Genomic DNA, 15,064 nt, shown 5'->3' with positions numbered 1-15,064 from the left:
CAGTATAAATTAAATATAGATTAATCATTTTTGATGTTACAAAGGTTATTTAGTCGTGAGCAGTGAGTATTTTTCTTTGACAGCGTTTGCTTTCACTTTAAGAACGAAAGCACGGATTTAATATAGGCTACTGATACACATGCATTTTCTTTCTCAGCTGTTTACCTTAAGACATATGCCTAACCGTCTACCGTGTTTACTAGGATATTCACCAAAACTCGCATTTTGATGTAATTTTGTCTGTATTTATTCATCCATGCACAAAAAAGCGGAAGAGAGCTCAATTTAGTATCCGTGCGGTGTAGAAGCGGCAGTCTATGTGCGTGCGCTTCAGATGTGTGCGCAGAAAACTTCTCACACAGCGCTCCACTGTTCCGCTAACAATCCCGAGCATCTTTTATGCTCGCCTTATGCCTTCGGACAGTCCTTGTATCGAGTCCTGATACGTGAGTTTGAACGAGAATGCACGTGTTGGCGGTAATACATAGAAGGACATTATGTGAAAATGTGGACAGTGCCAAAATAAAGGTGCCTAATTATACTATAGATATCGATATTTTACGCGTGGCATCGATACATTGTATTGATGTAACGATCCATATCGATGAATCGTTACACCCCTACTGCACAGTTGACACAGGAATTGTTACTTATATCAATCGAGGCAGTGTTGTCACAAAAGTTTATAAATTGCATTTCTTATTAATTCTTGCCTGTGTTTAAACCATTCAGCGGTCGCGCGCTCTCCTGGAGACCGTTCTCATGCGCACTCGAAGCGCACAGACATAATGGCAGGTTCCCATATACTCCGTTCCCAGTGCGTAGGCCTATGCAGTGCGTATTTTTACCGCGCTCATGTTAACGGATTTTAAAGGGGTCATCGAATGCAAAATTCACTTTACAAGTTGTTTGAACATAAATCTGTGTTGGAAGTGTGTGTGCACATCCATCCTGTAATGATAAAAATCCACCCAGTGTTTTTTTTTTTTAATCCCTATTTTAAAATCCCCTTTCTCAAATCAGGCTGTTCTGAGATTCCTGTCAGAATGAGGTAGTTCTGCACAGACTGCCCCCACGATAGTTTATTGACAAGGCCGTTTTACCTTAGACCCGCCCTGAGTGAACTGAGAGCTGTCCACCATTGTGTCGACTCCGGTTCAGGGGAAGACAAGATGTCTCCGATTAAGCGATTGAGGTGTTTTGTTGTTGGATGTAATAATGAACATAGCAGTCGTCATTTACTCCGTCATTTAATGAGGATGAAGATGCAGAGGATTAACCTTACTTTCGTTTTGAAGGGAATGCGCCAATCCCCGATCTGCCTAAATGCGTTTATATTCGCGCGAATCATACATGATCCAGCTTCATCTACTAAGTGAGTATAAGGGTTTTTTATGAATCTTTGCAAATCGCCTCTCCTAATAATGTGCAAGTTAGCAAGTTTCGCGGCTGAAGTTTAAAGTCTGCTCGTCACTCCACGGAAGAGAGGGGCGGGGTCAGCAGAGCTCATTAGCATTTAAAGCAACATGGACTAGAATGACTTATTGAAAACAGAGCTGATTTTGACAGGCAAAAAAAGGTGTTTTTTACACTACCATTGAGAAATTTTAACCAAAGTATGTTATAGACTTTTAATTAAGACCCTAAAGAATCATATCAACTTGTGGAAAATGGGCATCCGTTGACCCCTTTAAAGCGTTCACACTGCACACGGTTGCGGTACGGCAGTGTGTTCCATAAGCAGTCTGCAGCAGTGCAGCCATCGATTCCACACCGAGTTTGCTACACGGCACGCGCTGAATTAAAGTGACAGCACATTGTTTGCGGTAAATATGAAAACGAAAATGTAGTAATTACACCATAAATGCATATAATTAAAGTCTGCTGTGTTTCACAGTCAACACATATGGCTTTTTGACTAGGTTGAAAGGAAAAGAGCACTTTTAGATAAACAAGGCAATAATAGATGGCACTCGTGGAGGTATAGTAAAACAAAGTTCTTTATGAACTGCAGGATTGCTTGTAATAAAGATTTAAATGCAAAAGAAAAGGCAGTAGAGCTGACTGTTTCTGTCAATGGTAAGTTTTAATTTAAAATGTTTGTGATAACGTCAGAAAAGTATTTAAAATGTTTTGCCGCTTGCTTGAGCAACTGTTTTGTGCTGTGTGTAAGCTAATGTGAAATAATTGCACGAGTGTAAAAACAAAAATGCACTGCATGATTGAACATTTAGGCGAGATACATTTTTTGAAAAATGTCTAAAAAGTGCTCCCTCCACCCCTCAAATGAAAAACATCCCCTCTCACAAGAGTCACCTATTTCCTAAGAGGGAAATTCCCCCATTTTCAAAAATGAAATTCAGGCCCTGAATAAATGTCTAAAAATCCTTATTGGAGTATTACTATAATAATTCTACATGATAAAAATAAGGCTTTAAAAAGATCGGTATCTGTGATTGTATCAGCAGATACTTCTTTCTGTGATCAGCAATCGGAAGTCACGTAGTGATGTCTGGGTTAGCTACATACATATCTGATGAATCTAATATAGGATGTAGGCATGGGACGATAACCGGTTTCAACATATAACGCAGTTTGGAAAATTCACGGTTTCAAAACCACTAACATTTTCCGTTATACCGTTCCTGTGGTATGCACAGTTTTTTACGTGTCGTCAAAGACGGAAAGTGCAGGACTCCCTCAGTAGAGTGGGGGAACTATGATGTCACTTTGATATATAACTTTGACGAATTTTGAAGCCTAAATAAAAGAGCCAGAACTAAAAGGCTAAACTTAGGCTATAAACGAACTACACCACCACGGTCGCTCACCTTCAATGTCACCACCACCGCGCTCCTGACAACTTTTTCAAACTTATTTTTAACATGTTCAGTGAAAATGATTTACTCTGTATATGAATTTTAATCCACGCTACATGAACCGTTTCATATAAACTGGAATAAATACAAAATTAGAGCCAAACTAAAGCTGAAATGAGACAGTATAATAAATAGTATAGTGAATAAATGAAATCTTAACTTGAAAGCATGTATTTCTGTACATTTCGAAATAAGGTGCATTAAAAGTCAATAAATCCTTGATTAATATGAATATTTTAATTAAAAACGTATCCCCACGTACTGTTCAATACAATTCCAGCGCATTTAATCTATTAAATAACAGCAGAGTGAGCGAGTCTTTGGATATGGTAAGATTAAACTTATTTTAGTGAACAAAGTACCACATTTCAACTATCATTTTGTTGGGCAAAATGTTATTTTATCCTTGCTTCTAGGAAATCCACAATCTATATGCTTTCTAACAGCTTCATGTGGCAGTAAACATTTAATTTTAACGTGGCTTTAAGCACTATGCATCATTAAAGTTTCACTTTTACCAATTAAAGCCGACAAATGTGGTGTTTACATGTAATAATCGTAATAAGTTTACCTTATGGTCTGAACCCAGAGTCTCCGCATCAGTAAGCGATAAAACGAACATCTTCCATCCGAAGACTTGTGTTGCATTTCGGGGCAAAGCAAAAAAACATTGTCGAACAACAGTATAAAATGTGTGAAACTACAGTGCCCTCCAAAAGTATTGGAACAGTAAAGACAAAATTGCTTTGTTGGCTGTAGAGTCAAGACATTTGCAAATATGATTAAAAGATGAATATGAGACAAAACTACAGAATGTCACATTTTATTATTGGGTGATTCAACACAGATGTTTTACCAGCTAAGAAGTTCAGCACTTTTAGAGTTTCATCCCCCTATCTGATGTGAGCATAAGTATTGGAACAGTTGCCTCACAGGTCTTTCTAAGTGATCAGCTGTGTCCTGTTGCATTAATTCTTCAGATATTAAAAGCAGGGAATGTGTCGTATCAGTTATATCCATTACTTCTGCATTCTGAATCTTGCATTCAATAATGACACACACAAACCAGGATGAAGATGAGGGAGCTGACTTTGAGAGAAAAGCAAGCAATTTGGATGCTAAAAGAAAAGAGCAAATAGAGCTATAGCAAAAACAAAGGGCATGGAGAAATCAAGAGTTTGGAAACCACCAGCAACCAACAACTACCTAATCGGCTGAGAAAACAACAGTAGTTGATGGCAGACAAATCATAAAAGCTGTGAAAATGAATCCTAAAAGACGTGTCTGTAAAATCACCAAAAACTCCCAGAAAGCTGGGGTGATGCTCTGACAATCTACTGTCCTCAGGAGACTTTGACATAGAATTACAGATGCTACACAGCAAGATACAAACCTCTGACCAGCACCAAAAATAAAAAGGCAAGATTAGAGTTTGCAAAAAGGCACAAAGGTGAGCCAGAAGAGTTTTGGACTGTGTTTATGGATCGATGAGACAAAGATGAACCTTTATCCAAGTGATGGGAAAGCAAAAATATGGAGAAAAAGGGAACTGCAATGATCCCAAGCATACAGCCTCATCTGTAAAGCATGGTGGAGGTGGTGTCATGGCATGGGCATGTATGGCTGCCTCTGGAACAGGCCCTCTCAACTTTACTGATGACTTACTGTATGATGACAGTAGCAGAATGAATTTGGAAGGGTACAAAACCATCTTGCCTACCAATATTCAAGAAAATGCCACCAGATTCTTTGGGAAGTGCTTCATATTGCATCAGGACAATGACCCAAAACACCCTGCCAGTTCAGTCAAGGAATTTATAAGGGCAAAGAAATGGATAGTCTTAGATTGCCCAAGTCAACCTCCAGATTTAAATCCGATTGAACATGAATATCACCTGCTGAAGAGAAGAGTAAAGGCAGAAACTCCCCAAAACAAGCAACAATTAGAATTGGCTGCATTAAAGTATTTCAAAGGATGAGATCAAGAGTCTGGTGATGTCTATGGGTCACAGACTCACTGCTGTTATAGTGCACAAGGGATCTGCAACTAAATAATAGCTTTTAATCTTTTATATCTGCCTTATGTTCAACTGTCCCAATACTTATGCTCACATCAATGAGTGGGATGAACTCCTAAAAGTGCCTTTTCTTTTTATTTGGTAAAACATGTATGAAACAGCTGAAGCATGTATGTGTTGAAGCAGCTAATAATAAAATGTGACATTCTGTAGTTTTGTCTCATATTCATCTTTTCATCATATATGCAAATGTCTTGACTCCACAGCCAACAGAGCAATTTTGTCTTTACTGTTCCAATACTTTTGGAGGGCACTGTATTTATTGGTTATTCTACAATTAATTGAATTACAAATTATACTACAACTGGAAAATACTGTAAATTGATAAACTTTTTGGAGTGATGACGTTTAATGGCTTCCGACAGCGCCTGTAGTCCCATATAGCAAGTTGTTAGCAACCGCCTTTTTTAAGAAACATAACAGTTTTTAAAAAAATCACAAGTGGGGTGTAACTGGTGTGTTTTATGTCATAGAATAAAACATGAAAGTATCTTAAGCTTGTGTGAACCACGGACCTTATTTAAGGGATTTAACCAAAATCCCATTTAACAAAACCCATTGACTCGGGGATGATGGCACCGGAAGTGCTAAAATGCTAACTCACTTCCGGGTTTTCGCCTACAAAGTGACATCATAGTTCCACCACTCTGTTGTGAGCAGTGAAGAGCTTAACCAGTGTTGCCAAGTCAATTGGGATACTTTAACACTCTTTCAACTGGATGTTTTTCATGTCGGGTTGAGGCGACCCCAATAATGTGATATTTATCCCCCGGAATACGATTTTTACCAGGGGATCCCCCCTGAAAAGCGATTGGGCTATTTTTAAGTAGCAATTGGGCGGTTTTGCTGAGAAAACCTGGCAACCCTGAGCGTATCGAGTCACACGGCCCCTCCTCCTCCGGTTGGTGCGAGAAATAAGTAAAGCATCTGTCAAGTCCCTCTACATACTCCTGTACAGTAGGTGGCGATATGCGATAATTACAAGTTGCAAAAGCCAAGAAAAAGAAGAAGCTTATGATAGTGGGTGTTTCTCAAACGGAAGGCTGGATCCTACCGAGGCTGCGTCATTCCTAGTTCAGTCCTTCAGAGTCTTGTAGGCTAGAGTCCTCATCGGCATATAAACGCTAGAATGAGACGCTCTAGTAAGTGCGCGTGGCTACATCACATATGTTCCCGCCCTCACCATCACTGCACAAAAACATAAATAAAACTTTGTTTTTGAATAAACCTTTGTATTACAAATCTTTATATTATTTGGCTTTCTATTAATGCAATACAATGAAAAACCGCCGTCTATAATCTCTTTCATAAATTATTGGCAGATTAGCGTTTAGTAAGTAATTTAAACCAAAACAAAAGATAACATCTATCCTTTCATGTCCGAAAACATTATTTTTGTCTTAGATTTCATAATAAATTCAGACAAGCTCAGTACTGACTCGTTTTTCATCAGTTTATTTTCATGAAATGGATGGGTACAAAGGATTGTGGGTGATTGAAGGTAGTGGAGGATACATCCTATGCATCCTTCAAATTCAGCTGAAAGAAGGACCTTCCCTCACGTTACTTCACAGAGCGGGGAATAGCAGACTAAAGTACTACGTTTCTGCGATGTAGTACAATAATTAAATTTAGCTGGTATCACATCTATAATTTTAAGCCTCCTGCCATTGTTTACATCTGTTCAAAATCATGTCATTTTAAAAAACAAACAAACTACTGGCTCTCAGGTGTCTTTGCCACTGTTTGAGTGTTATACGGAGAGAGTCTGTGTGTGTGTGTGTGTGTGTGACACACTCGTGCGGTCTCCTTATGTGTATGTGCACACATCTTTGTACCCCACCGCTCATAACTTGGACTGAAAGATGAATGTGTAGAAAGTGAGCATGTCTCCAAAAACCTTGTTGAGCTGCAGGTTTAATGACTGCATTTTATTTATTTGTTTTTTTTACAGAAATTGTTTTGATTTATGTTTTTGATTATTGAGCTGTAGGTTTAGGCTCACTTAAGTGACTGCACTTAATTTAATTAACAAGAATTAAATTATTTATTTTAATTATTTAGCCTGACATGTTTACTGTTCCAAAATGTTCTATATGTTTCTTAAAAATAAAATATATTGTGTTCAGTGGAAAAAACTTTGTTTTTTACCCAGACATTTAAGAATAACACATTTTAGAGCTGTAATCGCAATACCGTGAAACCGTGATATTTTTTATCTAAGGTTATCATACCGTCAGAATCTCGTACCGGCCCATGCCTATAATAGGATGTGTTGGAATATTAACATGCTGAATACCATGCATATTACCAGTGTTTAGTTTCATGTTCAAATGCATATTGAGTTATTTGAGACGGTCATATTGCTTTTAGATTTCTTTTTTAAAAATACTGATGTTATAATAATGCAGCAGTGCTTTTTTTTTTTTTCGTCATATTTGTTCAACAGTAGGCATACTTCAGTTAAAATTGTTTTCGTAATTCGTATGGCTCTGAAAGCGATTTCAGGAATCATTTAATAATGTAGATGAAAACATAGCACAAATCTGCCATAAACATAGCATTATAATAAGAACTTTATAGAATGTGAAATCTATAGTAAATTCTGTCTGCTTTCCTTGCCCGTGTTTCAGTGTGCTGTTATAAAAGTGCATCACAGCAGGAGCACTCTCTCTCTCTCTCTCGTAACTTAAAGTTCACTGGCATTTGCATACTTTTGTGCAGATACAAGTTGTAATATTACGTCTAGGTGATGTATCTAAGTTATATGATTAATATCATAGGATGTGTCATAGAACGGGCTTCGGTTTATTGGCATAAAGTCACTCTTCAGCTTCACCTCAGGCAGCTTTTCCTTTGTAAATGCTTCTTTTTTAATAACAATACTGCATCATAATCATAATATAACAGTGTTCTAATTATGTGTTTGTGTTTTCATAGACTGGTTTTCATGTCATATTTTTATTTTTAACATTCATTTTCATAACAGTCTTCAGATATTTTCATTATCGCCATTACAGCCATGCCACAAACCCCCCCCCACACACACGCTCCACTCCGGAGTACTCGTTTTTGAAACCTATTGATGATCGAAATTAGGGATGCAACGATACCATTTTTTCAGAACAGAACCGATCCGATCCGATCCAGAAAATTCTGAGTATCTGCCTATACTGATCCAATCCGATACCAGCGCAGTTTTTTTTTTTTTAAATCAGTGTACAATTTCTATACTTCTCTGTGTTGACCTGATTGTCACTCTTTTGTGTGTTAAACACAATCTACTTCATAATTAATTTGAATGAAAAATAACAAATGAAAAAATATATAATCATAATCTGACAAAAATACTATTATAAACTAGGCAGGCTGCGCAGCCCTCCCGAGTCCGCATAGAAAAGGGAAGAGATATTGATGCGTAGTGTATTAAATCTGTGCGTTAGTTTATTATGGAATGATTTTCCGGACTATTTTCAAAAGAAATTGCAAATTGTATTTTCTATTGCATTTTCCAAATGTGCGCGCATAAATTGGGACATAATCCAAATGCAATTGCAAATCTTACATTACCGTTTGCATTTTCGCTTTCGCGAACGCACAGTGACTGCCACATTTAAAAAGAAAAAGCAAAGTCCATTTGCAACTGTATTTCCCATGTCTTACCAGTTATGAGCCTGTCATATTTAAATAGCAATATTAATTACCACATTTGCTTTTTCACTTTCTCTGCGTCGCGCATGTAACCTGCCAAAACTCAAATGAAATCGTAATTCCTTTTGCGTTTGAATTTCCGATGTCTATACGGAAAGCCGTCAATCAATGAGGGGGCGGGACTATATTAGGGGGCGTGTTTGTATTGGGAGGTGACATCACTCACAGACGACCGTGCTGAACTCTTTGATTAATGGAGGTGTAATCGGTGAAGGCTCCGCTCAAGGCAGCTGTCAATCAGTTCGTGCCTGTGTGAACGAACAGACAACCTTTTCGGCACAATACATAATTCAGTGTTTTTTTTTTTTTTACCCCAAATGCAGCGATTATCCCCTGCTAACAGCGGGAGCAACAACCGTACGCACAATAGATCAATATTCACTATTAACGAAACGCTTTTCACCTGTTTCAACATCTCTCACTGCTTTTCTCACTCCGATTGACGCAAATGAGTAAACGGACAGTGCAATTCTACACTTATTACAGTACATTTTATTCCTTTCTACACCTGCCTCAATATTAAAAAAAATACCGTGCCAATCTATATTTATTTACCCATTTTCCACCTTATATATATTTCATATTTCATATTTTAACAGTTTTAATCCGTTATGGGGCACGCGTCCCGTGGCACCAAAGCATCGCGCAAGTCTCAAGATCTCTCACTGTGCACAGCCACCCGACACTGCGATTGATGCACATGATTTTTAATATTAATTCACTTTGGCTGTGGCATGTTTTGTGACAGCTGCGCCTAGATCGTTGGTGTGAAGACTCATCTAGGGCAGGCAGAGTAGGAGTATTTTCTGTTTTGTTACGTGCATTAATTGGAGTGTAAACAGACTGAGAGATTTTGAGGCAGGTGCTCTATTATAAGATAGGAATAAGATATAGGTGTCAAATAGGTAACTACGTGCAGATTTGCACTGTCAGTTTGTTTATGTGCCTCAATCTGAGTGCAAACAGTAAAAGATCTTGAGGCAGGTGATGTGCTTTCTATTACTATGGAAGTTCTAAGCTGCCATGCATTTGTTTCCCCCCTTCTTGTTTTCTCGTGATCTTGACATAACAAAAGTTGTTTTCTAGTTATCAGGACTTATTTTTCTCACGAACTCAACATAGCAAAACTTGTTCTCCAAGTTACACAACTGCACCAGCAGGTGGCAGTATAGAACTACTGATGGGGAGGTGATACTGTATCAACTAAATCTTACTGTACACGTTTGGGAAAGAGGACCTCCGTGATCGCTATAATTTATGCAGTTCATTACTGACATTTAATTAAACTTATAAATGTTAAATGCTCGAATAAGTATGATCATTTTGCTTGCAATTGTATATGTTTTTGTTACGTTATTACTGCTGCACGACTCACCACAGTTTCTCATTTGTGACCCTGTACCAGAAAACCAGTCATAAGGGTCATTTTTTTTTTTTAACTGAGATTTATACATCATTGATGCATGGTTTGTTAGGATAGGACAATATTTGGCAGAGATACGACGTTTTGATGTATTTACAGTAGGAAATTTACTAAATATCTTCATGGAACATGATCTCTACTTAATGTCCAAAACAAAAGTTGATTTTTGGCATAAAATAAAAATCAATAATTTTGACCCCTACAATGACCCATACAATGTATTTTTGGCTATTGCTATAAATATACCCCAGCGACTTAAGACTGGTTTTGTGATCCAGGGTCACATTTACAACGACGTATTTGTAGTGTGCATCTTTCTTATCTTTAATCTTTATTATTAATAAGAAATGTGATTTGCATATGGGTATAATTTAGTTCAGTGATGTTGTAGCCTAATCTTTTGTATTTTCTACATTTGTAGGAAACCATAAGTGTAGAATTGTCTGTTTACTCATTTGCGTCAATCGGAGTGAGAGAAGCAGTGAGAGATGTTGAGACAGATGAAAAGTGTTTCGTTAATAGTGAATATTGATCTATTGTGCGTACCGTTGTGGCTCTCGCTGTTAGCAGGGGATAACCGCTGCATTTGGGGTAAAAAAGAGAGAATTATGTATTGTGCCAAGAAGGTTGTCTGTTTGTTCACACAGGCACGAACTGATTGATAGCTGCCTTTAGCGGAGCCTTCACCGATTACCTCCATTAATCAAAGTGTTCAGCACGGTAGTCTGTGAGTGAAGTCACCTCCCAATACAAACACGCCCCCTAGTATAGTCCCGGCCCCTCACATTGATTGACAGCTTTCCGTGTAGACATCGGAAATTCAAATGCAAAAGGAATTGCGATTTCATTTGAGTTTTGGCAGATTACATGCGCGACGCAGAGAAAGTGAAAAAGCAAATGTGGTAATTAATATTGCTATTTAAATATGACAAGCTCATAACTGGTAAGACATGGGAAATACAGTTGCAAATGGACTTTGCTTTTTCATTTGAAATGTGGCAGTCACTGTGCATTCGCAAAAGCGAAAATGCAAACGGTAATGCAAGATTTGCAATTGCATTTGGATTATGTCCCAATTTATGCGCCCACATGTGGAAAACACAATTGAAAATACAATTTGCAATTGCTTTTGAAAAATTTGAAAATAGCCTAGTGAAGCAAACATAAATCAGATCAATTCTTTAAAAAGTAAAAGGCTTAGCAATAAATTTGGACCGTCTACAAATGAAACCTGACAGACCACCTGACGGTGCTGGATTTATCGATCGGAAACTTCTGAACCAAGTGTGTTTGAAAATCATATTAGCACGGTCCTCGACGTGCGTGAACTGACAGAGACGTTTGATTATGAAATCATCAGCGAAGCCCCGTTGTTTCTCTCTAAAGTAATGCTTTTTAATAAACTTCCTTTAGTTAACGTTAGTTAATGCATTAACTAACATTAGCAATACATTTGTTACGTGTTTATTCATCTTTAACCAGCTCAGGCAAATGTTAACAATGTTAACTTTTTAAATGTTAATTTTCAATTTTAATAATGTCCTATTAGTAAATTTTGAAATGAACATTAACATAACAAATTACTAATGTTAATGCATGCTTTAGAAGTACTGTGTAATGAACCTTGGTGCTGTATTTTTTTGTTGGCAATTTGACATGCAGTTTTCATATACTACACACCTGGCCCACCCAGTTTTATGTAGGCCCACCCACTTAAACATTTCTGGCTACGCTAGTGGTAGTAACCGAATGCAACGCGCAGTTTTAATGCTGAATGGAGGATGACAGACAGCCTCAGCAGAGAGAAGAGTTTGTGAACTTGAATTTAACGACTTAAATATTCATCTGTACCTCAGATTAAACTATGGAACAGCTTTGGAACTTTAAATTAACTTATAGTGCTTTATAATGTTTTGTGCCTTTCGTGGGGCTCAACAATAACACAGAGTAGTATACGCACAATATCGGATTTGGATCTGTCTAGTCTGACCGATACCCGATTCGGCAGGAAATGCCAGTATCGGAGCCGATAAATGAATTGAGTATCGGATCGATGCATCCCTAATCGAAATGAGAAATTGCCAAAAATGCCCATCCCTAAATGTAATCACGATTGCAACAGTCTGATTCAGCATGGTACTTGTTTTTGCTTACTTAATTTTCTATATATATATATATATATATATATATATATATATATATATATATATATATATATATATATATATATATATATATATATATATATATATATATTATTATTATTTTTTTTTTTTTTAAGTACCATTATAAAATGCAGTCTAATTAGGAATTTTTTAATTTTTTTATTTCACTGTTTCCATTAATTTGCCAACAGTTTAACATTTATTTGGTTGCATGTTTCATGCTTAGTGGCAACACTATTTCAATAGAAGATATTCTGAAAAAAACTGCGTTTGGAATAATTTACAAAACATTTTGTTGTGAAATGTGAAAAATAAATGAGAAGTTTATCTTTCAGATACTCAGGCATGCCATTAAAAATAAACCTCAGCCATATACAGTGGGGCAAAAAAGTATTTAGTCAGCCACCAATTGTGCAAGTTCTCCCACTTAAAAAGATGAGAGAGGCCTGTAATTTTCATCATAGGTATACCTCAACTATGAGAGACAAAATGAGAAAAAAAAAATCCAGAAAATCACATTGTAGGATTTTTAAAGAATTAATTGGTAAATTCCTCTGTAAAATAAGTATTTGGTCACCTACAAACAAGCAAGATTTCTGGCTCTCACAGACCTGTAACTTCTTCTTTAAGAGGCTCCTCTGTCCTCCACTCGTTACCTGTATTAATGGCATCTGTTTGAACTCGTTATCAGTATAAAAGACACCTGTCCACAACCTCAAACAGTCCAACTCCAAACTCCACCATGGCCAAGACCAAAGAGCTGTCAAAGGACACCAGAAACAAAATTGTAGACCAGGCTGGGAGGACTGAATCTGCAATAGGTAAGCAGCTTGGTGTGAAGAAATCAACTGTGGGAGCAATTATTAGAAAATGGAAGACATACAAGACCACTGATAATCTCCCTCGATCTGGGGCTCCACGCAAGATCTCACCCCGTGGGGTCAAAATGATCACAAGAACTGTGAGCAAAAATCCCAGAACCACACGGGGGGACCTAGTGAATGACCTGCAGAGAGCTGGGACCAAAGTAACAAAGGCCACCATCAGTAACACACTGCGCCGCCAGGGACTCAAATCCTGCAGTGCCAGACATGTCCCCCTGCTTAAGCCAGTACATGTCCGGGCCTGTCTGAAGTTTGCTAGAGAGCATTTGGATGATCCAGAAGAGGACTGGGAGAATGTCATATGGTCAGATGAAACCAAAATAGAACTTTTTGGTAAAAACTCAACTTGTCGTGTTTGGAGAATGAAAGAATGCTGAGTTGCATCCAAAGAACACCATACCTACTGTGAAGCATGGGGGTGGATACATCATGCTTTGGGGCTGTTTTTCTGCAAAGGGACCAGGACGACTGATCCGTGTAAACGAAAGAATGAATGGGGCCATGTATCGTGAGATTTTGAGTGAAAACCTCCTTCCATCAGCAAGGGCATTGAAGATGAAACGTGGCTGGGTCTTTCAGCATGACAATGATCCCAAACACACCGCCTGGCAACGAAGGAGTGGCTTCAGAAGAAGCATTTCAAGGTCCTGGAGTGGCCTAGCCAGTCTCCAGATCTCAACCCCATCGAAAATCTTTGGAGGGAGTTGAAAGTCCGTGTTGCCCAGCGACAGCCCCAAAACATTACTGCTCTAGAGGAGATCTGCATGGAGGAATGGGCCAAAATACCAGCAACAGTGTGTGAAAACCTTGTGAAGACTTACAGAAAACGTTTGAACTCTGTCATTGCCAACAAAGGTTATATAACAAAGTATTGAGATGAAATTTTGTTATTGACCAAATACTTATTTTCCACCATAATTGAGGTATACCTATGATGAAAATTACAGGCCTCTCTCTTTTTAAGTGGGAGAACTTGCACAATTGGTGGCTGACTAAATACTTTTTTGCCCCACTGTATTTCTAATGCTAGGATCTTTAGGAAGGCTATGTAAAGTTTTTGGAGTTTCTTTACATCCACTGACAGAACAATGTCGGAGTTTGATGTTGGACTCGTCTTTTGGTCTCATCGTTTGTTATCATCTTCATCCAACAGCAGTATCACTCTTGAGTTGTTTAGAACACACCTCCTCAATTACATACGACGATGTCATATGTTAATGGGTGTGTCGAAAGAATCGTGGCATAACAATTATCTGAATTTCAAATCCGGGAACTTCAAAATGATAGAAAAGAATAATTCATTTTTTCAACTGCTGAGTTTTAAGTTCCCAAACTTGCAGTATGATTTTATTGTAGAGTAACCTTTTATATGTGTAAATATCAAGAAAATTTTAATTCTCCCTTTCACAACCACTTTAAATGGAGAAAAAAAAAAAAACAAAAAAAAAACTCCAGAACCACTAAAGTTTGACATGTCTCCATGCATTTACTCATTGCCTTATGTTTTTATTAAGCTCTTAATTGTTTACTAGGTTCAAAAAATGGGGGAAAAATTGCAGGTTTTGCAAGAGGAGAAACATCAGCTCTTCTTACAGCTTAAGAAAGTGCTTCATGAGGAGGAAAAGCGTCGAAGAAAGGAGCAAAGGTAAGTAAAATTAAGAAAACCCTCCCCCAAAAAATGCAAATTTCAGCTGTCATGTTCTTTGTTGTGATCTCAATTATGCACTTGATATTGGACAGTGTGCTTAATTATTTTGCTACAGTAATATAATTTTCGTACATTGTTCATTGTATCTATCAAGTTTATATGAATTTTTTTTTATTTTTAGTGACATTTCAACACTGCCTTCAGGCAGTTACCAGTCCAGCTTACCTATGCACTCAGGACAGCATCTACTCAGCATACAAGGTGACATTTTAGAAG

The 15,064-nt window shown here is 37.7% G+C and overlaps 1 protein-coding gene across 4 annotated transcripts in view; it reads left to right on the top strand.

Moving 5' to 3' along the window:
• The window catches only part of LOC131543331 (G protein pathway suppressor 2-like), a 66,539-nt gene that overhangs the window by 6,612 nt on the left and 44,863 nt on the right, over positions 1–15,064 (top strand). For all 4 annotated transcript variants that reach the window (XR_009271883.1, XM_058780568.1, XM_058780567.1 and 1 more), the window contains exons 4-5: positions 14,673–14,785; positions 14,970–15,049. Coding sequence is in view for 3 of the 4 variants with exons in the window: in XM_058780568.1 (XP_058636551.1) it covers positions 14,673–14,785; positions 14,970–15,049 (193 nt within the window). In the remaining variant the exon portion in view is untranslated. The remainder of the gene's footprint in view (positions 1–14,672; positions 14,786–14,969; positions 15,050–15,064) is intronic.

The sequence above is a fragment of the Onychostoma macrolepis genome, chromosome 07 (genome assembly GCF_012432095.1).
Source record: "Onychostoma macrolepis isolate SWU-2019 chromosome 07, ASM1243209v1, whole genome shotgun sequence".
NCBI lineage: Eukaryota > Metazoa > Chordata > Actinopteri > Cypriniformes > Cyprinidae > Onychostoma > Onychostoma macrolepis.
The sequence above is the reverse complement of the archived record's forward strand: the minus strand, read 5'-3'. Positions and strand labels throughout refer to the sequence as shown.